Consider the following 17,904-nt stretch of genomic DNA (forward strand, 5'->3'; position numbering starts at 1 on the left):
AAATGATGACATTTAAATTTGCATTTACCCACCTCCTAGCATTCTGTCAGCCCCGTGTTTTTTTCTCAGTAATTCTCCTTGTGATTGTGAGTGGGACAAAATGAAATAATCAAACTAGTCACCCATACCTAAACCTGGGAACTGTCTTAGCGTTCTTTTATATACTACTGTTCTCTGACCGCCCCCAAACTAGTAATTTTCTAAGACCTGTCCTTCTGAATGTCTCTTACTATTTTCCCTGTGATCTCAGTTTCTTCCTCCCATCCCTCAAATGCTTTTTTGGTGTGTGGAGGAAGGGAGGAAAATTGAAATTCGTGGAAAATGTACTACCCTGTCTTTCCTGTTGCTTGGTATGACTCCACTACCCTGCTGCCTCTCTCCCCAGCACTCCTGGAGCCCCTTCCGTGCCAGAGGCCAGAGTGTCTAGGTCTGTCCAGATTGCCCTGCCTCATCTTCGTTATGCACTTAGCACGCAGTAGAGCGTATTGGGTGGATATCAGATCCACACTGGAGCTTGGTTTCCTTTTAAGCATGAAGATTTTTGTTGGATCCTAATTTACCATTCAGCCTTCCTCATTTTCATTTGCTCTGTTGTCCACTTTGGGAAGGCTTATTCTTTGCTTCGTTAACCCATTCTAATCCTGTGTCTTCTTTCTTTGTCCTTTGTAAACCTGCTTCTTTCTTTTCATCTCTTTTCTTGGTCAGAGCCACCTAGGAAACTGTTCCTGACCAAGTGAAGTGAGTTGCCTTATTAGATCCCATTTGAGTTACCTTATACATTGAAAAACATTTTAAACAATGAAAACCATACTTGTGCACATGATTTACCTTGTTTACTTGTTGAAAGCAAATATGCTTACAAAACAATCTGGACTTAAACATGGAAATTTACAGTTATTCTTTGCAGTTTTCCTAGTGAATTATTGTTATTTTTTATACAGACACTTAAGAGCCTACTAAGTATCAAGTGTTTTACAGGTTTCATTTCATCTTTACCATTCTGGGAAAGTTTTCATTTCTTTGTTTTACAGATGGGTAGACTCATACTCAGGGAATTAGATAGGATATCCAAGGTCATCTAGATTGCCAGGCTCTGTCTACTAGATATTTGCTTCTGTATTTTTAAATGAATATGACTGGAATATATAATTTTGTAATCCATCTGTAACAACACTGCCTGTGTGTGTCTGGGTTATTTTTTCTGTTATTTTTTGTTTTTATTTTTTTGGTAGCCTCATTAATGCATTAATGTTCTCTTGTCTGAAGTTGTAAGTTTCTCAGAAAACAGGTTAGCAGTGAGAAATTGGACAATGTCTGGAACTTCGTTCCTCTGCCCTTATTGTTGTCATTCTGCTAGGTATCAGTTGTAGTGATTATACCCCAAGCCATAGTAACTTTCTTATACTAGAGGGTCCTGAAAATATTTTAAAGACTATTTTTTAAATCTGTAAGCTGCAGTTGAGCAGTAACAAACTTTTTCATTTCCTACTGGATTGATTACAGTAGTCATAACATTATTGATGTCTTCTAAGGGCTCTTTAACATAATGCTTATTTACTGAAATGTGTTTTGTAGCTTCGTCAGCAATTGAAGTGGTTGATATGTGAACTCTGCAGTTTATATAACCTTCCTAAGCACCTGGATGTTGAGATGCTAGATCAACCACTACCCACGGGTCAGGTAAAGTAAAAATTCTCTAGTGTTCAAGAGCTAAATAAATTGTCACAAGCAAAAGTCAAACTAGGATGATTTTTCTTTTTATTATTCAACTTATTTAGAAGTTAGTTTCATTTTTGTTCCTATTGAATTGTTTTGTTTGTTTTAGGTACTAAAAATAAACTTTTCATTCTTTGGAGCTGCTGGTATTTACTATACAGGCAAACAATTGCCCTTCTCCCTACCACCACCTTTTTGTTAATATTGCTGGTTTCCATAAATGCTCTTGCTTCTTTCATAGTTTGTCTTTGGTTATTCAATTACCATCACCTAGCAATGTCATCTCCTTAAGTCTGTCTGTGCTTTTTAAAGACTAAACCAAATGTTATCTCCTGCAAGCAACAGAAATTTCCACTAGCTCACCACCACCACTAACTTCATTCTGGATTTACTTATTTAGGCATCTAAATATTTATTACCTATTTTTTTTTTACTATAATACATGATAATTTAGCTCTTATACCACCCACTTACCACTCACCTCCCCTTCCTCAAATATTATCTTTAGTCATATAAGTAATCACTAATTATCATTAGGACTTTGTAGAGTAAAGCCAAGTTTTCTAGAATATTTAAGATAGGATATTTCCTTTCTTGGTGCAGCTTTTTGTTTTGCAGTGTCTTCCTCATAATAGTAATTTTTAATTTAAAAAATTCTGTTGTAGCCCTTTCTGTGAGGTTTCCCTTTCTTCTGAAGCCTTTGGTTCCTCTGTGCCCATCTTGGCAGGTGGTTCTTTGGGTTGGCTGTGTAGATGCCATCTTGAGGTTTTTCTCATCTGCTCTCCTACAGTAGATCCATTGTTTCTTGAATCCCATGCCGTCTTTCTTGGCTTACCCTTTCTCATTTTGCCTGACTATATTCTCAGGCAAAACCCTAAGAAAGCATGGAGCAGTACATTTTCTGAGCTCTAGCTTCTGAAAAATACTATCCAGTGTTTGGTTTTTGGAGCCAGACCGAGATAGGTTTGAATCTTTGTTCTGCTACTTACTGGCTGTGTGCCCTTGGGCTGATTCCCTAATTGTTCTATGCATCAATTTTCCATTGGCAAAATGGGGGAACCAGTAATAGTGTTAGTACCTATGTTTTGGGGGAACTATGAGGATTAAATGAGTTGTTACAAGTAAACCATTTAGAGCAGTGCCTGGTGCATAGCACATCCCCATCAGTGTTGACTTCTGTTATATTCTACCCTCCCTCACACTTGATTGGTAGTTTGGTTGATTATATATTTCTAGGTTGAAGATAATTTTACCTTAGAATTTCAAAGTCTGTGCTGTTGTCTTCTAACCAGTCGTGGTGGTGAAGCCTCATGCCATTCTGAGTTTCAGTCATTTACGTATGGCTTTCTCTCTGGAAGCCTTTAGGAGTTTGTCTTTTCCTTGATGTGCTGAAACAGCACAACAGTATACTTAGTGTGGGTCTTTTTTCACTCATTGTGCTGAGTATACCAAATGGATAGGTCTATGGATAGGCTCTTTCAAATTTGGAATGTTTAATCTTCTCATATTTTTGTTGTTAATTTTCTCCTTTCCATTTTATTTGTTCATTTCGAAGTGTCCGTTAATGGGATTTTAGACCTCTTCTTGTCTTGAGTCTTGTATCTCATATTATTTCTAAATTATTTTTCTTTAATTTTAAAATCTGAAATATTTTTCTTTCAACTTTTGGAAATGTTATTTGGACAGTCATAACTTTAAGTTTTATTTATTGTTGCTTAACCAATTATCCCAAAACTTAATGGCATAAAACAACAAATTTGCCTATCTGTCGCTATTGTATGGCTTAACTGGGGCTAGTTGGACAGGTTTTCTGCTGGTCTCATTTGGCAGCTCTCACTCTGTGGTTTAGATGGTGGCAGGGACTGGTCATCTGGATGCTCAGCTGCAGTAGAATGTCTGAGACGGCTTCTTCACCCACAGGTCTGCTGCCTTGGTGTTTCTTCATCTGGCCTTTCTGCATAGCGTCTCATCCTCTCGGGCCTCTTCATGTGGCTTCTCTTTCTCCAAGAGGATAGTCAGTTCCTATTTTTGGCTTCCAGAAGCATAGAAGTGGAGCTGCCAGGTGTTCTTAAGGCTTAGATCTGGAACAGGTCCAATATAATTTCTACCAAATTCTGTAGGTTAAAGTGAGTCTCGGGGCCAACCCAGATTCACTGTGGGATGGGCCCATCCAAGGACCGTGATGACAGGAGGTGTGGTTCATTGGGGACCAACTCCCAAGATGAGCCCTGAGTTCTAAGAGCCTTTTCTTCGCTGGTTATTTTTTGTTCATATTCTATTTTTGTTCCATGGATGTATTCATAAGTGTCTTTAAGGAGCTATTTTGATACTCTTTGGCCCTCTCCCTAGCATCTTTTTTCTTTAATAAATTTTTTTCTTAGTTTATTTTTGTCTTTTTTTTTTTTTTAAAACCTTTCCTCAGGTATCTATTCTATGTTGCTTATCATTTGTAGTCTTTTAATTCCCTTTTTTGTTCATATTTGAGAGGGGTACTAAAAGACCGATTGGGAGGCTGGATGTGGTGGCTCACACCTATAATCTCAGTGCTTTGGGAGGCCGAGATGGGAGGATCACTTGAGCCCAAGAGTTAAGACCAGCCTGGACAACATATTGAGACCCCATCTTTACAAAAAATAAAAAGTTAGGTCGGTATGGTGGCACCTGCCTGTAGTCCCAGCTACTCAAGAGGCTAAGGCAGGAGGATCACTTGAGCCTATGAGGTTGAGGCTGCAGTGGGCTGTGATCATGCCAGTTGTACTCCAGCCTGGGTGACAGAATGGAACCCAATCTCAAAAAAACAAAAAAAAAAAGGACTGAAAGACTGATTGGGAGTTCTTTGTGGCCAAGACTTGTCAACTGGTAGCTTTTAGTGGGAATTTAGGCTGATTCCCAATGGTTATTCCCTACCCCTCTATCTTATCTCCTGGTGCAATCATAAATGATGGCTGGAACTACTCCATTCCTCTGGAGATGAAATCTGTGTTCTTTTGCCTGAGGTAGATGTATGTTTGCTTAGGTTCTGCTTAAGGAGATGTGGTAGAACAGTGTGTTTCAGGGCCTGGAAAATGTGTTCTGTATATAGGCTTTTGTTAATCTGTTTACAGTCTTGCCTATCTGTCCCACTCTCTGGGGTACCTAGTGTCTGAGTCTAGAGCCTCTTCAGGGTGCTGTGAGATAAATTTGCCTCCTTGTTATCGATATCTGCCTAACCTCCACCTTTGTTGGCTTTGGTCCATTAATTAACCATTTTCCATTTACTGTCATTGTCTAGTGGAGGTGAGTTCTGGTCTGCTGGTAACCCCATTCCTTTTTTGTAATTGTGTGTTTATTCTTCACCGTAATTCTAGTGGAACCTCAGGACAAAGAGCAGATGGGAGAAATATGTTTTCAGTATTCACTTTTCCTTCTGTTTCTTTTTTTTTTTCTTTTTTTTTTTTTTTTTTTTTGACAGAGTCTCTCTCTGTCGCCCAGGCTGGAGTGCAGTGGCGCGATCTCAACTCACTGCAACCTCCGCCTCCTGGGTTCAAGTGATTCTCCTGCCTCTCAGCCTTCCAAGTAGCTGGGATTACAGGCACATGCCACCATGGCCAGCTGATACTTTATAAACATCTATGATCATCTGGCCAGTCTTTTTTTTTTTTTTTTTCCCCTGAGTTGGAGTCTCGCTTGTCGCCCAGGATGGAGTGCAATGGCGCGATCTTGGCTCACTGCAGCCTCTGCCTCATGGGTTCAAGCGATTCTCCTGCCTCAGTCTCCCCAGTAGCTGGGATTACAGGTGTGCGCCACCACGCCCGGCTAAGTTTTTGTATTTTTTAGTAGAGCTGGGGTTTCACCATGTTGGCCAGGCTGGTCTCAAACTCCTGACCTTGTGATCTGCCCACCTTGGCCTCCCAGAGTGCTGGGATTACAGGGATGAGCCACTGCATCTGGCCCCTCACTTTTCCTTCTGTAAGACATCTGCAGCTTGTGTTTTTCACTGAATATCACATGGACTTAATGCATAGAGAGCTGCCTGGTTTTTCATGATTGTGCCCACGATTCTATGTAGGGATATACTTTGTGAGTTCCTAATTTTGAATCATCCTTGCATTTCTATAGTAAACACCATTAGAATGGATATGGTAATATTTTATTTTTGGATTTTTACTTCTATATTAAGTAAGGTTATACTTTGTTTCCTTTTAGGCTCTTATTTCAGTATCAAGGGTATGCGGGGGTGACTTGGAAAGCTTTACATCTTTTTTTCTAAGATCTAGGGTGTAGATCTAGTTTACACAGTAATTTTCAACTGGAGGAGATTTTTGCCTCCCGTGGGACATTTGGAAATATCTGGAGCCATTTCTGGTTTTCACAGCTGGTCATGGTAGGGGTGCTGTTGGCATTTCTTAGGTAGAGGGGATGTCACTAAACATCCTACAACACATAGGAGAACCCTCCACAAACAATTGTCTGGCCCAATATATCAGTATTGCTGAGGTTGAGAAACCATGGTTTAAATAAAACTCCAATCGGGAGGATGAGTCTTTGACTGTCTTTTTCCTTTTTCTATGTATCGGTCTCCAGATTTTCCACTTCTTCAGTTGTAGTAACTGTAGATTCTAAAAAAAAAAAAAGATCGCTTCACGTATACTTCTAAGCTGTTGCGTCGTATTCACATGTGGCTATATGCCATTTTCACTTCAGAAGTTTTCTTTATCTTGATTACTTACCAGAGGCGTGGCTGTTTTATTAGTCTTGTGAAAGAATCCTCTTTCAGTTTTATTTTTTAAATCTAGTGTTTTCTGTTTCATTTTTTGCTTATGTCTTAATTATTTCCCCCTTTTTATTTTGGTTTTTCTAGTTTAGTGGATTAATGTAATTTAAATTGCTTTTTAAACAAACATGTAAGGGTATACATTTTCTTTGGGTGCTGTTTGAGTTTATTGCACAAGTTTTATAATCTGTTTTCTAAGTAATTTTATTCCATCATTTGTTCACATTGCCATACTATTAAAACTTTTCGTTGTGAGAGATGACATGTATTAAAAATATGTAAAACATAAGCTTAGTGTAACTCATAATTAGAGTGAATACTTGGGAGCCAACACCTAGCCAGCACCCAGGTGAAGAGAAGGAACATTGTTCGCACTACAGAAACCTCCTGCAGCCTTCTTCCTGATCACTGTTCCTCTGTACACTCGTCTTTCCTTAGGTTTCTCTAGTGTTATCACTTATGTATTCATCCTTGAACAATACAGTGTAGTGTTGCCTATTGCTGAACTTTTGAAAATCATACTATATGTATTTTTTCATATCTTTGTTGTGCTCAACATTGTGTGTGAAATTTGTTCCTATTGTGTATAGCTATAATTCTTTTGCATTGCTGTATTTATTCCATTGTTTGAATACACCTTACCATTTATCCCCTTGACTGGATACAGACATGTGGGTTGTTTCCAGTGTTGTTAGGAACAGTGAATGCTGCTGTGATCATTCTTGCCTGTATTTCATGGTACCCCTGTGCCAGCATTTCTCTGGGGCAATACTTAGGGGCATGAGGATCAATTTCTTCTTTTACTCAAGAGTTATCTAGGAAAAAAAAAACTTTTAAAAAAGCATTTTCAGGTGGCTTTTCAGTTATTTTTAGTGCATCATATGGTCAGAGAATATGGCCTGTGACCTTTCAACTGCATTATCAGCAATCATTTAGACTTCACTATTGGTGTTACTGCTGTCTTTGCTTATTGCTGCTCCTTGTATTATGTGTCCTGCTCCCTGCCCCTCAAGTATATCCTTGAATAATATCTGTTTTTTTTTGGTTTGTTCTTTTTTAAACCTAGAAAGGGTTTGCAGGGATGTGTATGGAGAGTGTCCCTTGAATACTTGCTGTCTGTTGTTTGTTCAACAAATATCTGACTCTGTATAAAGTATTCCACATTGGTGTGGAGAATCTGGAGGTGAACGTACACAGATATGCTTCCTGTCTTGATGGAGCTAGATATAGAATTCTAAATTCATAATTGTGTCTATTCCCAGTTCTTTATGCTTTTATCTTCTGATACTTGTTACAAATGAAAAGTCTGATGCCTATCTCATTCTTAATTCTTTCTGTGTATTTTATTTTTTCTTTCTGGTAGTTGGTATGATTTTCTCTGTAACTGTAAAGTGTGGGGGTTTTACTTTTTGGTATTACTTTTTTTTTTTTTTTTTTGAAACAGGGTCTTGCTCTCTTGCCCAGGCTAGAGTGCAGTGGTGTGATCACAGCTCGCTGCAGTCTCTACCTCGTGGGCACAAGCAGTCCTCCCACCTCAGCCTCTTGAGTAGCTGGGACTACAGGTGTGCACTGCCACCGTGCATGGCTAATTTTTAAAATTTTTTTGTAGGGATGTGTTTTCACCATGTTGCCCAAGCTGGTCTCAAACTCCTGGGCTCAAGTGATCCTCCTGCCTTGGCCTCCCAAAGTGTTACAGGCATGAGCCACTGTGTCCAGCCTTCAGTATTCCTTTGGGGCATTCAGAGCCGCTTAATATTCTAAAGTCTTTCTTTAGCTCAGCAGCACTTGTCTCTTGTTTCTTTTTATTCCCCTTCATCCTCTGGATGAATGTTAGATCTCTATATCTTTGATGTCCCTTAACTGTTCTCTTACTTACATCTCTTCTGTTTTCTCCCCCGTCTCCTTTTTTTCTCTGTTCTAAGAAAATGTCACTGTTTTTCTTAATCATAAATGCCTTGTTGGGTCAAGTCCATAGTACTACAACCCTTCTATAAGTGGTTTTTTGGGGGTGGAGGGGATCTTTAGAATTGTGCTTGCATAGTAATCTGTTTTTTATTTTGTGGATGCAGTAACTTCTCAATTACTGCTGAAGATCCCAATTAGGTTTTTAAATTCTATTTATTTCCTTCATTAGTAATGCTTCAGATCATTTGTGTTTGACTTGGCACTTTCAGATTGCTAATTTTCTTCAGCTCTCTGGTGATACGTGGTTATCTCTTCATTTATAGATGAGATATACCATTGATCAGTATCCATTGTTGACCTGAGTGTCTTCAGAATTGTCACTCTTTTCTACGGTGGCCTCCCCCTCCTGGTTTGCAGACCTGTGCTCTTCCTATGGCATGAGGGTGGGGAGGTGCTGGCTGGTGAGCTTTCCAGCTCCTGAGCTAAAAGGAAGAGGCGGAGTCTGTTACAAGATTTTGCTGCTGCATTGAGTTATATTAAAAACACTCTCTGTCTTTTCTCTTTGGTTTTGACACTCATAGAGGCCATCAAGATAGGGTTTCTATATAGGAGAGTGATCCTTACCAACTGTAGATGAGACAAGTACAGTAAAGAATGTCTGATTCTTCTGAAAAAAAGTGGTCCCTGCATTATTGGATTGAGTCTGTGACTTTCTCAAGCCCAGCAGTCTGATTCCATCTCCTTTGTATCTTCCAGCATGTCCTTATAGTTTTGGTTCACTAAGGGTATTCTCCTTGTATTTGTTTTTCTGCTACTGCAGCAGACCTACTCTTTTGTTATAAAATTCTGTCATTTCAATGGGGTTTTGAAAAGAGGACCAGGCCACATCTTGAAATGAAATCATCTTAGGATAACTCACTTTTTGTTTTGATTAAATTACTTACCCTTTTTGAGGTGGTGGGGGCTCAGCTTTCTCATTTTAAAATGAAGGATGGTAACTTGGCTGATGGTGACAGACCCAGATGCATGTGAGAATCACCTCAGAGAGCTTTTGAAAAACAGATTCTCTGAGTAGGCTTTGAAATTGGCATTTCGAAAATGCTCTTTCAATCATTGATGCAACCAAACTCTTTGGGACTTTTAGGCTAGGTATATAGTCTTTAGATACCCAGAATAGTTTGATTTGGAGTATAACAATTTAGGGAAATGAAAAAAGGGAGAATTACATTTTGGAAGCTGCTTGCTTCCATTTTCCATTAGTTTTTAGAAGACAATGTCTAAAGAGATGCAGATTTAAAGGAAATACAAGTTAATTCTGCATGGGTATGTTTACATGGAATTCTCCAGCTGACTAATCCAGAAGAGTTCTAATACCCTCTGTGATCGTGGGTTTGTTTTTCTTGAGAATTATTCCATCAGAGTATCTCATAACAGATGCTTAGATACTGCCGAGACCTTTGTTGGTCTTACTTGATCTCTGGATCCTGGTTTCTTGATCTTTTACGTATTCTGTGTTCTAACCTGAACTGGCCTTCATGGTTAAAGATGCATGTATAAACAGTGTCCCGGCCAGGAAGCTTACTTTTTGAACTTTGCCGAAAATGGATATGAAAGGCCTTCCTAAAACCCCATCAAATTCATTTCTGAACTTGATAAATTGTAAATTGTGTAAATTGGTAAGTTGTGTCTTGTAGAGAAGTATTTTGTAGTAAAATGTTTTTAAAAAGAAAATTTGCTTTTTAGTGAGGTGGTAATCATTTCATAATTCTTAGTTTTGTGAAATGTCTATTATCAGTGACACATCTGACCTTTCAAAATGTAAGGCAGTTGAATTTATGTAATGATTCAGGCTTTCCAAAGTTAAAAAGGGAGCTATTTTAAGAATTGGGAGATTTTATTTTAAATAAGCCATTGATCTTATGCACATAGCCATATAAGTAAAATGTTTTCTTATTTTAAATTAGATTATGTTTTAACATTTTTTTCTGTTTTGCTTTATATTTGATTGCTTTTCTTTATTCCTAAGGCATCCATTAAGTTGAATTGTTCAAAATTGTTTCATTTTTAAAAGCTGATAACTTATTTGTTAGTCAAAGCTGGATTTAAAGATAAACATTTTAATTTTAATAAACTGTCTGGTAGTGGGACTCCAGTGACAGATGGTTGAGAGTTTGTGGCACCAGTCTTCTAATGTACTCAGCCTGTGCATATTTGTTCTGTGTAGCCCTGGCAGATTCTTTCTCTGTTTCAGAATGGGACAACAGAAGAAGTGACTTCAGAAGAAGACGAAGAAGAAGAAGAGATGGCTGAAGTAGGTATTTTATATGAAAGAAGAGTTCATAAATGTCTTCATTTTTGAACATTTGAATAATTCTCACATCTTTTTTATAGACTACTATTAATGTGGAATAATTGAAAGCACATTGTGTTTGGAATGGAATATAATTCCCCAACTCTGGCTTTACCTCTAACTAATGATATGCCTTTGAGCAAATTTATCTGAATTCTTTGGATTTGATTTCCTGGAAAACAAAAGCTTTTAACATTTAGCACTAAAATTATATTTATGTTTAATACTAATCAGTATCAGTACTTAATCTGTATTTGGTTATTTTTAGGAAGAGGAACTACTAAGTTTAAAAAATTTTATGTTTGCATAAAAGGAGAATTTGAGAACATTTTAGGGACTACTTGCCAGAAGTAGTGAAACTGTCTCTTGTTGAAAAATCATCAAAGAATTTTGTCTTAATCTGGTTTACACTATTTTAACAGAATACTGGAGACTGGGTAATTTATAAAGAACAGACATTTATTTTCTCACTGTTCTGAAGGCTGGGAAGTCCAAGATCAAGATACCAACATTTGGTGTCTGAGGACCTTCTTGTTGCATCCTCACATGGTAGAAGGCAGAAGGGCAGGAGAGCAAGCTAGTCCATTGTGTGAAGCCTCATTTGTAAGGGCCTTAATCCCATTAAGGAGGAGGGAGCCCTCTTGGCTTAATCACCTCTTAAAGGTCCTACCTCTTAATATCATCACATTGGCAACACCTGCATTTTGGAGGGAGCACATTTAAATCATAGCAAATTTAGTAGAGCTCATTCCAAAGACATTGAGCTTAGGCCAGTTGTCAGTCATGGATATAATTTTAGATGTTTTCAAGCTCTGAAGCTTTGCATTTAAATTCAAACTTCAGAACAAAGATCTTTGTCTCTGCGTTGACCAAATAGAGGATATGTGAATTCCATGGTCTTGATTTAAAAAAAAATTTTTTTTCTGTTTTGGGTCTTATAATTAGTATATGCTTTTGTTTTCTTGATTTGGAAATTTTTAATCTAAAATATACTTTTAGAATGCTTCAGAACTAAAGAAGCAGTGTTGTAGGCTTGTTTTGTTTTTTTGAGACAGGGTCTCACTGTGGCACAGGCTGGAATGTAGTAGTGTGATCATGGCTCACTGCAACCTCGAACTCCTGGACTCAAGCAGTCCTCCCACTTCAGCCCTCTGAGTAGCTGGGACTACAGGCGTGTGCCCCATGCCCAGCTTTTTAAAAAATTTTTTGTAGAGATTGGGTCTTGCTCTTTTGTCCAGGCTCATCTCGTGAACTCCTGACCTCAAGTGATCCACCACTGGCCTCCCAAAGTGCTGGGATTATAGACATGCGCCACTGTGCCTGGCTGTAGGCTTGTTTTATGAGTCTGGGAGTAAAATACTCTTAAAACTGTCAAGTTAGAATGAGAGTTTAATATTTTTATGCAGTTTAGCTTAGGCGGAATAAACTGCATGAAAACATTAAACCTTTTCTGTGGGTCCAGTTTACCATGAAGCAGCCATTGTACTAAAGTTCATGAACTTTTTCTTTTTCCCCTCACAAGATAATAAACAAGGGGCTGCAATATGGAGGGAAACCTGGAAAGGTAGGAGACTGGACTTTGGAGATGTCAGATTAGGACAGGTGGAAAGAAGATATTCTAGGCTGCTAAAATAATATGGGAACAGGCTCAGAACAACCTTGGACATAGTGTGTTTGAGTTCATTGGATACTTTTCTTTTGAGGAGGGTTGATGTGTGGAAGTCATGAAAAAACAAGATTGGCTAGAAAAGGCAGATGGTTAAAAGTCTTGAATTCGAGACAGGTGTGTTTCTGTTTGGTGTGATTATTGATAGGAAGGCCTTAAGCAGGGAATAGTGTGCTGAGGATATTGTTTTAGATAATGTTGAATTCTGTTTGGGATGTGCTGATTAGTACTCAGAGAAGGAAGTTTTGTGGATGGGAACGTGACTGAGGTTGAAGGTATAGGAGGAAATACAGGCTAAAGGCATTTGTGAGAATTGTGAGGAAAACAATGTAGGATGGAAGATCGGGGCTGAAAGGTGCACACAGGGAGAAGGGAGCTCAATGAAGTATGGAGTCATGGGCAGAGTTTGAGTGAGAACAGAACGTTATAGGGCTTGAAGAGATGGCATTCAAAAAGGAGGCCGGGGAGGTGAAGGCTGCAGTGAGCCGAGATCTTGTCACTATACTCCAGCCGGGGCAACAGAGCGAGACTCCATCTCAGAAAATAAAAAAATAAAGCCAAAAAGGAGGCCTATTGAATGGATAGAAGGTAGTCATTAACCTGGTCTAGAAATCAGTGAATTAACCTGGTCTAGAAATCAGTGAATTAGCCTGCTCCGGGGGGAAAAAAAAAGTCGAGATGAGTATAAACTACTCCTTTAGAGATTTTGGCAATTGAAGTAGAGAAATAAAGTAATTGCAAAAAGTTAGGATTTAAATTCTGCATAGATTTATATATGTATAAGAACAGATAATATGGGAAAGGAGGGAGCAGAATGATGTGAATAAAGATATTGGTCTAGGGGTATTCAAATTCTTTTTTTTCTTTACCTTTTTTTTTTTTTTTTTTTTTTTTAAGAGAGAGAGTCTTGCTCTGTCACCCAGGCTGGAGTACAGTGGCATGATCATAGCTCACTGCAGCCTCAAACTCCTGGGCCCACATGATCTTCCTATCTCAGCCTCCTGAGGACCTGAGATAAAATTCTTTTTCTAACTTTTTTTCTAGTTATAAACGTCAATAGATGCTTACTACATAAAACTTGGAAATTAGGGGAAAGCATTAAATGTCTCCAGAGATAACTAAAATTAACTGAAATTAACATTTCAATGTAAGTTCTTCTGGTCTTTCTTTTTCTGTGCTTATTTCATCGTAACTGAAATTCTTTCTATTCTTTTTTGTATTTTTCATTTTAAAGTTTTTCGTTACAGGAGAAATTATGCCGTGTTAGTATTTCAGTGGCCTCTTGATATTTTGCTATTTTTGCACATGCAGATTTTGTGTTTGTTTTTGTGGCTGCAAGGTTGAAATAGGTATCCTTATGCCTAAATTAGTGTTTATAGTTTAAACTAGTTTCTTAGAATACAATTCTAGAAGCTGAGTTTCTGGAACAAACTAGGAACACTTAAGGTTCTTGACACCTGCTGCTAAACTGTTTTAAAGGTTCCTCTTAATAGGAGATTTAGAAGATGGCTTATTTGGTAATAGTTATGATTTTGTAAAGCTTTTAAATCTGCTTTACCCAGAGTCTAGATTTTAAATAAAATACAGGATATAAAAGGTGGGAGCCTCTTGAATGGAATGTGGGGGCTTTTTCTCTCTCCCCATACGATAGATATATTTTGTTTCTTGTTCCTTATTGAGTCAAGAATAATTTAACGTTATTTTGGCATAAGAAACTGCTGAAGAAAAATAGGTTGAATAAGCTAACATTTTTCTTCTCTTTGCAGGATATAGAAGACTTAGATCACTATGAGATGAAGGAAGAAGAGCCTATTAGTGGGAAAAAGTCAGAGGATGAAGGAATTGAAAAAGAAAATTTGGCAATATTAGAGAAAATTAGGAAGACTCAAAGGCAAGACCATTTAAATGTAAGTGTGTGTAGATATCTAGAACCTGGACTTTTGTGGTTAAATAATTATAGTTAATACCAGGCAATTCATTAACATGCTCATCTCAGCTGCCCTCCTCCTCCATTCCTGCCTTAGTGGTGGATTCAGTCGTATGTGTTTTAAAACAGAGTCTTGCTCTGTCGCCTAGGCTAGAGTGCAGTGGCACAATCATAGTTCAGTGTAGTAGCCTTGATCTCTCAGGCTCCAGTAATCCTGCTGCCTCAGCCTCCCAAGTAGCTTGGACTATAGGCACATGCCACCATGCCAGGCTAGTTTTTTTTTATTTTTAGTAGAGATGAGGACTCTGTGTTGTCCAGGCTGGTCTTGAACACCTGAGTTCAAGTGATCCTCCCATCTTGGCCTCCCAAAGTACTGGGATTACAGGCATGAGCCACCGTGCCTAGCCTTAGTCATATGTTTTGTTGCTGTAGGTGATGTTTCTTATCTATGGATAGCCACTTTTTACCCTGTTCATCTGCTCTTCACATCCTGGAACCACCTGCTGATCCCTGTATATGCCCCTTTCTGGCCTGTTTATGCTGTTTTCTCTGCTTACCTTCCTCCCATGGGATCTGTATATTCAAATTCATCCCCTCCTACAAAATACAATTCAAGTTCTTTCTCCTTTGTGAAGCTGACTTTGGTCTGTCCTGTTCTGACCCAACCAAAAGTAATTTTTCTCTTTTGACTTAACATCCTTTTTTTTTTTTTTTTTTGGATGAAGTTACGCTCTGTCTCCCGGGCTGGAGTGTAGTGGCATGATCTCAGCTCACTGCAGCTTCCACCTCCCAGGTGCAAGCAATTCTCCTGCCTCACCCTCCCGTGCAGCTGGGATTACAGGTGTACACCACTACACCTGGCTAATTTTTGTATTTTTAGTAGAGACAGGGTTTCACCATGTTGGCCAGGCTGGTCTTGAACTCCCGACTTAAAGTGATCCACCTGCCTTGGCCTCCCAAAGTGCTGGGATTACAGGTGTGAGCCACCGTGTCCGGCCACAACTTAATATCTCTTTTACGTGAAGCAGCAGGATGTGAAAAGAACACTGAGTTTGGTGACCAACACATCTTTTATGGTTTCACTTTCCTCAGCTCTAAAATATGGCTAGACAGTACATACCTTTTGGATGATTGCTATCAAAAATAAATGAAAATGATGTGTATATATATATAAAATGCTCACAGTAGGGAAACATGAAATGATTGTCTGAACACTTACTACTTCCTGCCTTGTGTTAGAGCTATTGACCAACTCCATGAAATCTGAGTAGCAGTCACTTTGTCTTGGGCACAGGTTCCCCAAAACAGGGAATGAATTGTTAGGTAAGTAGATGCCGAATGTTGAAAACAGGTAGATTACTCTCCCTCTTTCAGTCTTGTTTGTATATTAATCTAATTTATAATTTTTAGTAGAGCAAAGAAATTTAGTCAAGTGCCCGTATCTTGATTACTTAAAAAACAAAGTTTGTCATTTGAATTAATGATAACTGTACTTTATGTCTTGTGATCGATTCCAGTTTGAGTTATAGTCAAAACAACTATAAATTATTGAACACTTTTGCATGACGGATACTATGCCAAGTACTTTATACTTCATATATCTTCACATTTAGTCTTCATAGCCACCGTGTGAAATAGGTACGCTTCATATTTTAGAGATAGGAAAAACTTCTCATATTTTGTAGATATGAAATGAGCTAGGAAACTTGATTTTTCCCCCCTTCAAAGTATAGTGCAATGTTTAAAATCTTTAATTTCACGCGACCAAAAAATAGTTCCGTTTGTGTTTAGTCTTAGAAGATATTGATGTGTTTTCATCTTCAGAGATGAAACCACACTGAAAAACTGAAACCAGTCGCATGTAGGCACATGTTTCTCAGTGTCTTAATGTGCGAACTAGACCATCTATGTAATATTCTTGCTTGTAGTCTTATGAATGGAACTCTATTTTAGTTAATAATGTGTCACCTTGAGTGTCTTCTAGTATTTTCAAAAATTGCTGGGGTTTGGAATAGACTCATACTGAATTCTTTGCTATTGTGGAATCCATGGTGGTCTGGACATGTTGGCTAGACTTTTTCACATGAGAAGAAATAGGAAATGAACCAGACTTTGTGCCCAGTTTTAATATCCTCTTGAAACTTCATAATGCTTCATTTAATTGGACTTTTTTTACTTCTTAAAATGTTGAGGTTGGGCACAGTGGCTCATGCCTGTAATCCCAGCACTTTGGGAGGCTGAGGCGGGCAGACCACGAGGTCAAGAGATTGAGACCATCCTGGCCAACATGGTGAAATCCCGTCTCTACCAAAAAAAAAAAAAAATACAAAAATTAGCTGGGCGTGGTGATGTGCACCCGTAGTCTCAGCTACTTGGGAGGGTGAGGCAGGAGAATCTCTTGAGCCGGGAGGCGGAGGTTGCAGTGAACTGAGATCGTGCCACTGCACTCCATCCTGGGTGACAACAGGGCGAGACTCCATCTCCAAAAAAAAAGTTGAGTGGTGATCCATTTTTGCTGTAATCTTTTAGATCAGGTTGAAATATCTTAAATCTTAGCTCATCAGACCCTGGTAAACAGTGGCTTTTGTGTTTCAGGGTGCAGTGTCTGGGTCAGTGCAAGCTTCAGATAGACTTATGAAAGAGCTCAGGGACATATACAGATCACAGAGTTATAAAACAGGTAAGGATCTCTGGATCCCTGCTCTCCTTATGGCTCTTCTGCTCTTTTCTATTGTCAGATTATAAATGTCATTTCTTAAAACTGGACAGAAGTGGAAATGTTTACTAGCTTTATTTCAGGAATGTGAAACTCAAATGCAATCAAGTTCCAAAAGATGTAGGAGTAAAATAGGATGAGTTTACTCGTTTTTTGGATTTTTAAAAAATGTTTTTATAGGTCCGTTGGAATTTTGTCCTCTTCTTTATAAACAGTGAACTCTTACATGATTTTTATCTTCTGGGGAAAGCATGAGCAATATTGCTTGGAAAGTAAATAAGAGTAATACATTTCATTTTACAGAGAGTAATTGCCACGTTGATTTTTATGATTCCCCCACCCCCATTTTCGAAAGCAAGATAATCATCTCTTATTGTAGAGATAGTTATATTATTACCTTTAAAATATATAGGTTTTTAAAGTTTTCATTTCATTGTTTGACTTGAGTATTCTTACGCAGTATGACTTGAATATTATGGAACCTCTCTAACTAGAGGTAAAATTCTCATATTGTTACAGATTCTAATAGTATTAAATAATGAGCCAAACTTTAATTTGAAAAGATGGCATTGGTTGGGTGCGGTGGCTCACACTTGTAATCCCTGCACTTTGCAAGGCCAGGGTGGTCAGCTCACCTGAGGTCAAGAGTTCGAGACCAGTCTGGCCAACATGGCAAGCGAAGCCCCATTTCTACGAAAAATAAAAAATTAGCCGGGTGTGGTGGCGCACGCCTGGTGATCCCAGCTACTCAGTAGTCTGAGGCAGGAGAATCGCTTGAACCCAGGAGGCAGAGGCTGCAGTGAGCCAAGATTGCACCACCGCACTCCAGCCTGGGCAGCAAGAGTGAGACTCTGTCAAAAAGAAAAAAGAG

The 17,904-nt window shown here is 38.6% G+C and overlaps 1 protein-coding gene across 9 annotated transcripts in view; it reads left to right on the plus strand.

Moving 5' to 3' along the window:
• The window catches only part of UBE2Q2 (ubiquitin conjugating enzyme E2 Q2), a 58,655-nt gene that overhangs the window by 15,225 nt on the left and 25,526 nt on the right, over positions 1–17,904 (plus strand). For 6 of the 9 annotated variants that reach the window (XM_054450074.2, XM_054450072.2, XM_054450075.2 and 3 more), the window contains 4 exons: positions 1,576–1,680; positions 10,626–10,685; positions 14,157–14,297; positions 16,913–16,997. In XM_054450074.2, the coding sequence (XP_054306049.1) occupies positions 1,576–1,680; positions 10,626–10,685; positions 14,157–14,297; positions 16,913–16,997 (391 nt within the window). The remainder of the gene's footprint in view (positions 1–1,575; positions 1,681–10,625; positions 10,686–14,156; positions 14,298–16,912; positions 16,998–17,904) is intronic. The other 3 variants (XM_054450077.2, XM_054450073.2, XM_054450076.2) reach the window with 2 other exon arrangements.

Source organism: Pongo pygmaeus, chromosome 16 (assembly GCF_028885625.2).
Source record: "Pongo pygmaeus isolate AG05252 chromosome 16, NHGRI_mPonPyg2-v2.0_pri, whole genome shotgun sequence".
Lineage (NCBI taxonomy): Eukaryota > Metazoa > Chordata > Mammalia > Primates > Hominidae > Pongo > Pongo pygmaeus.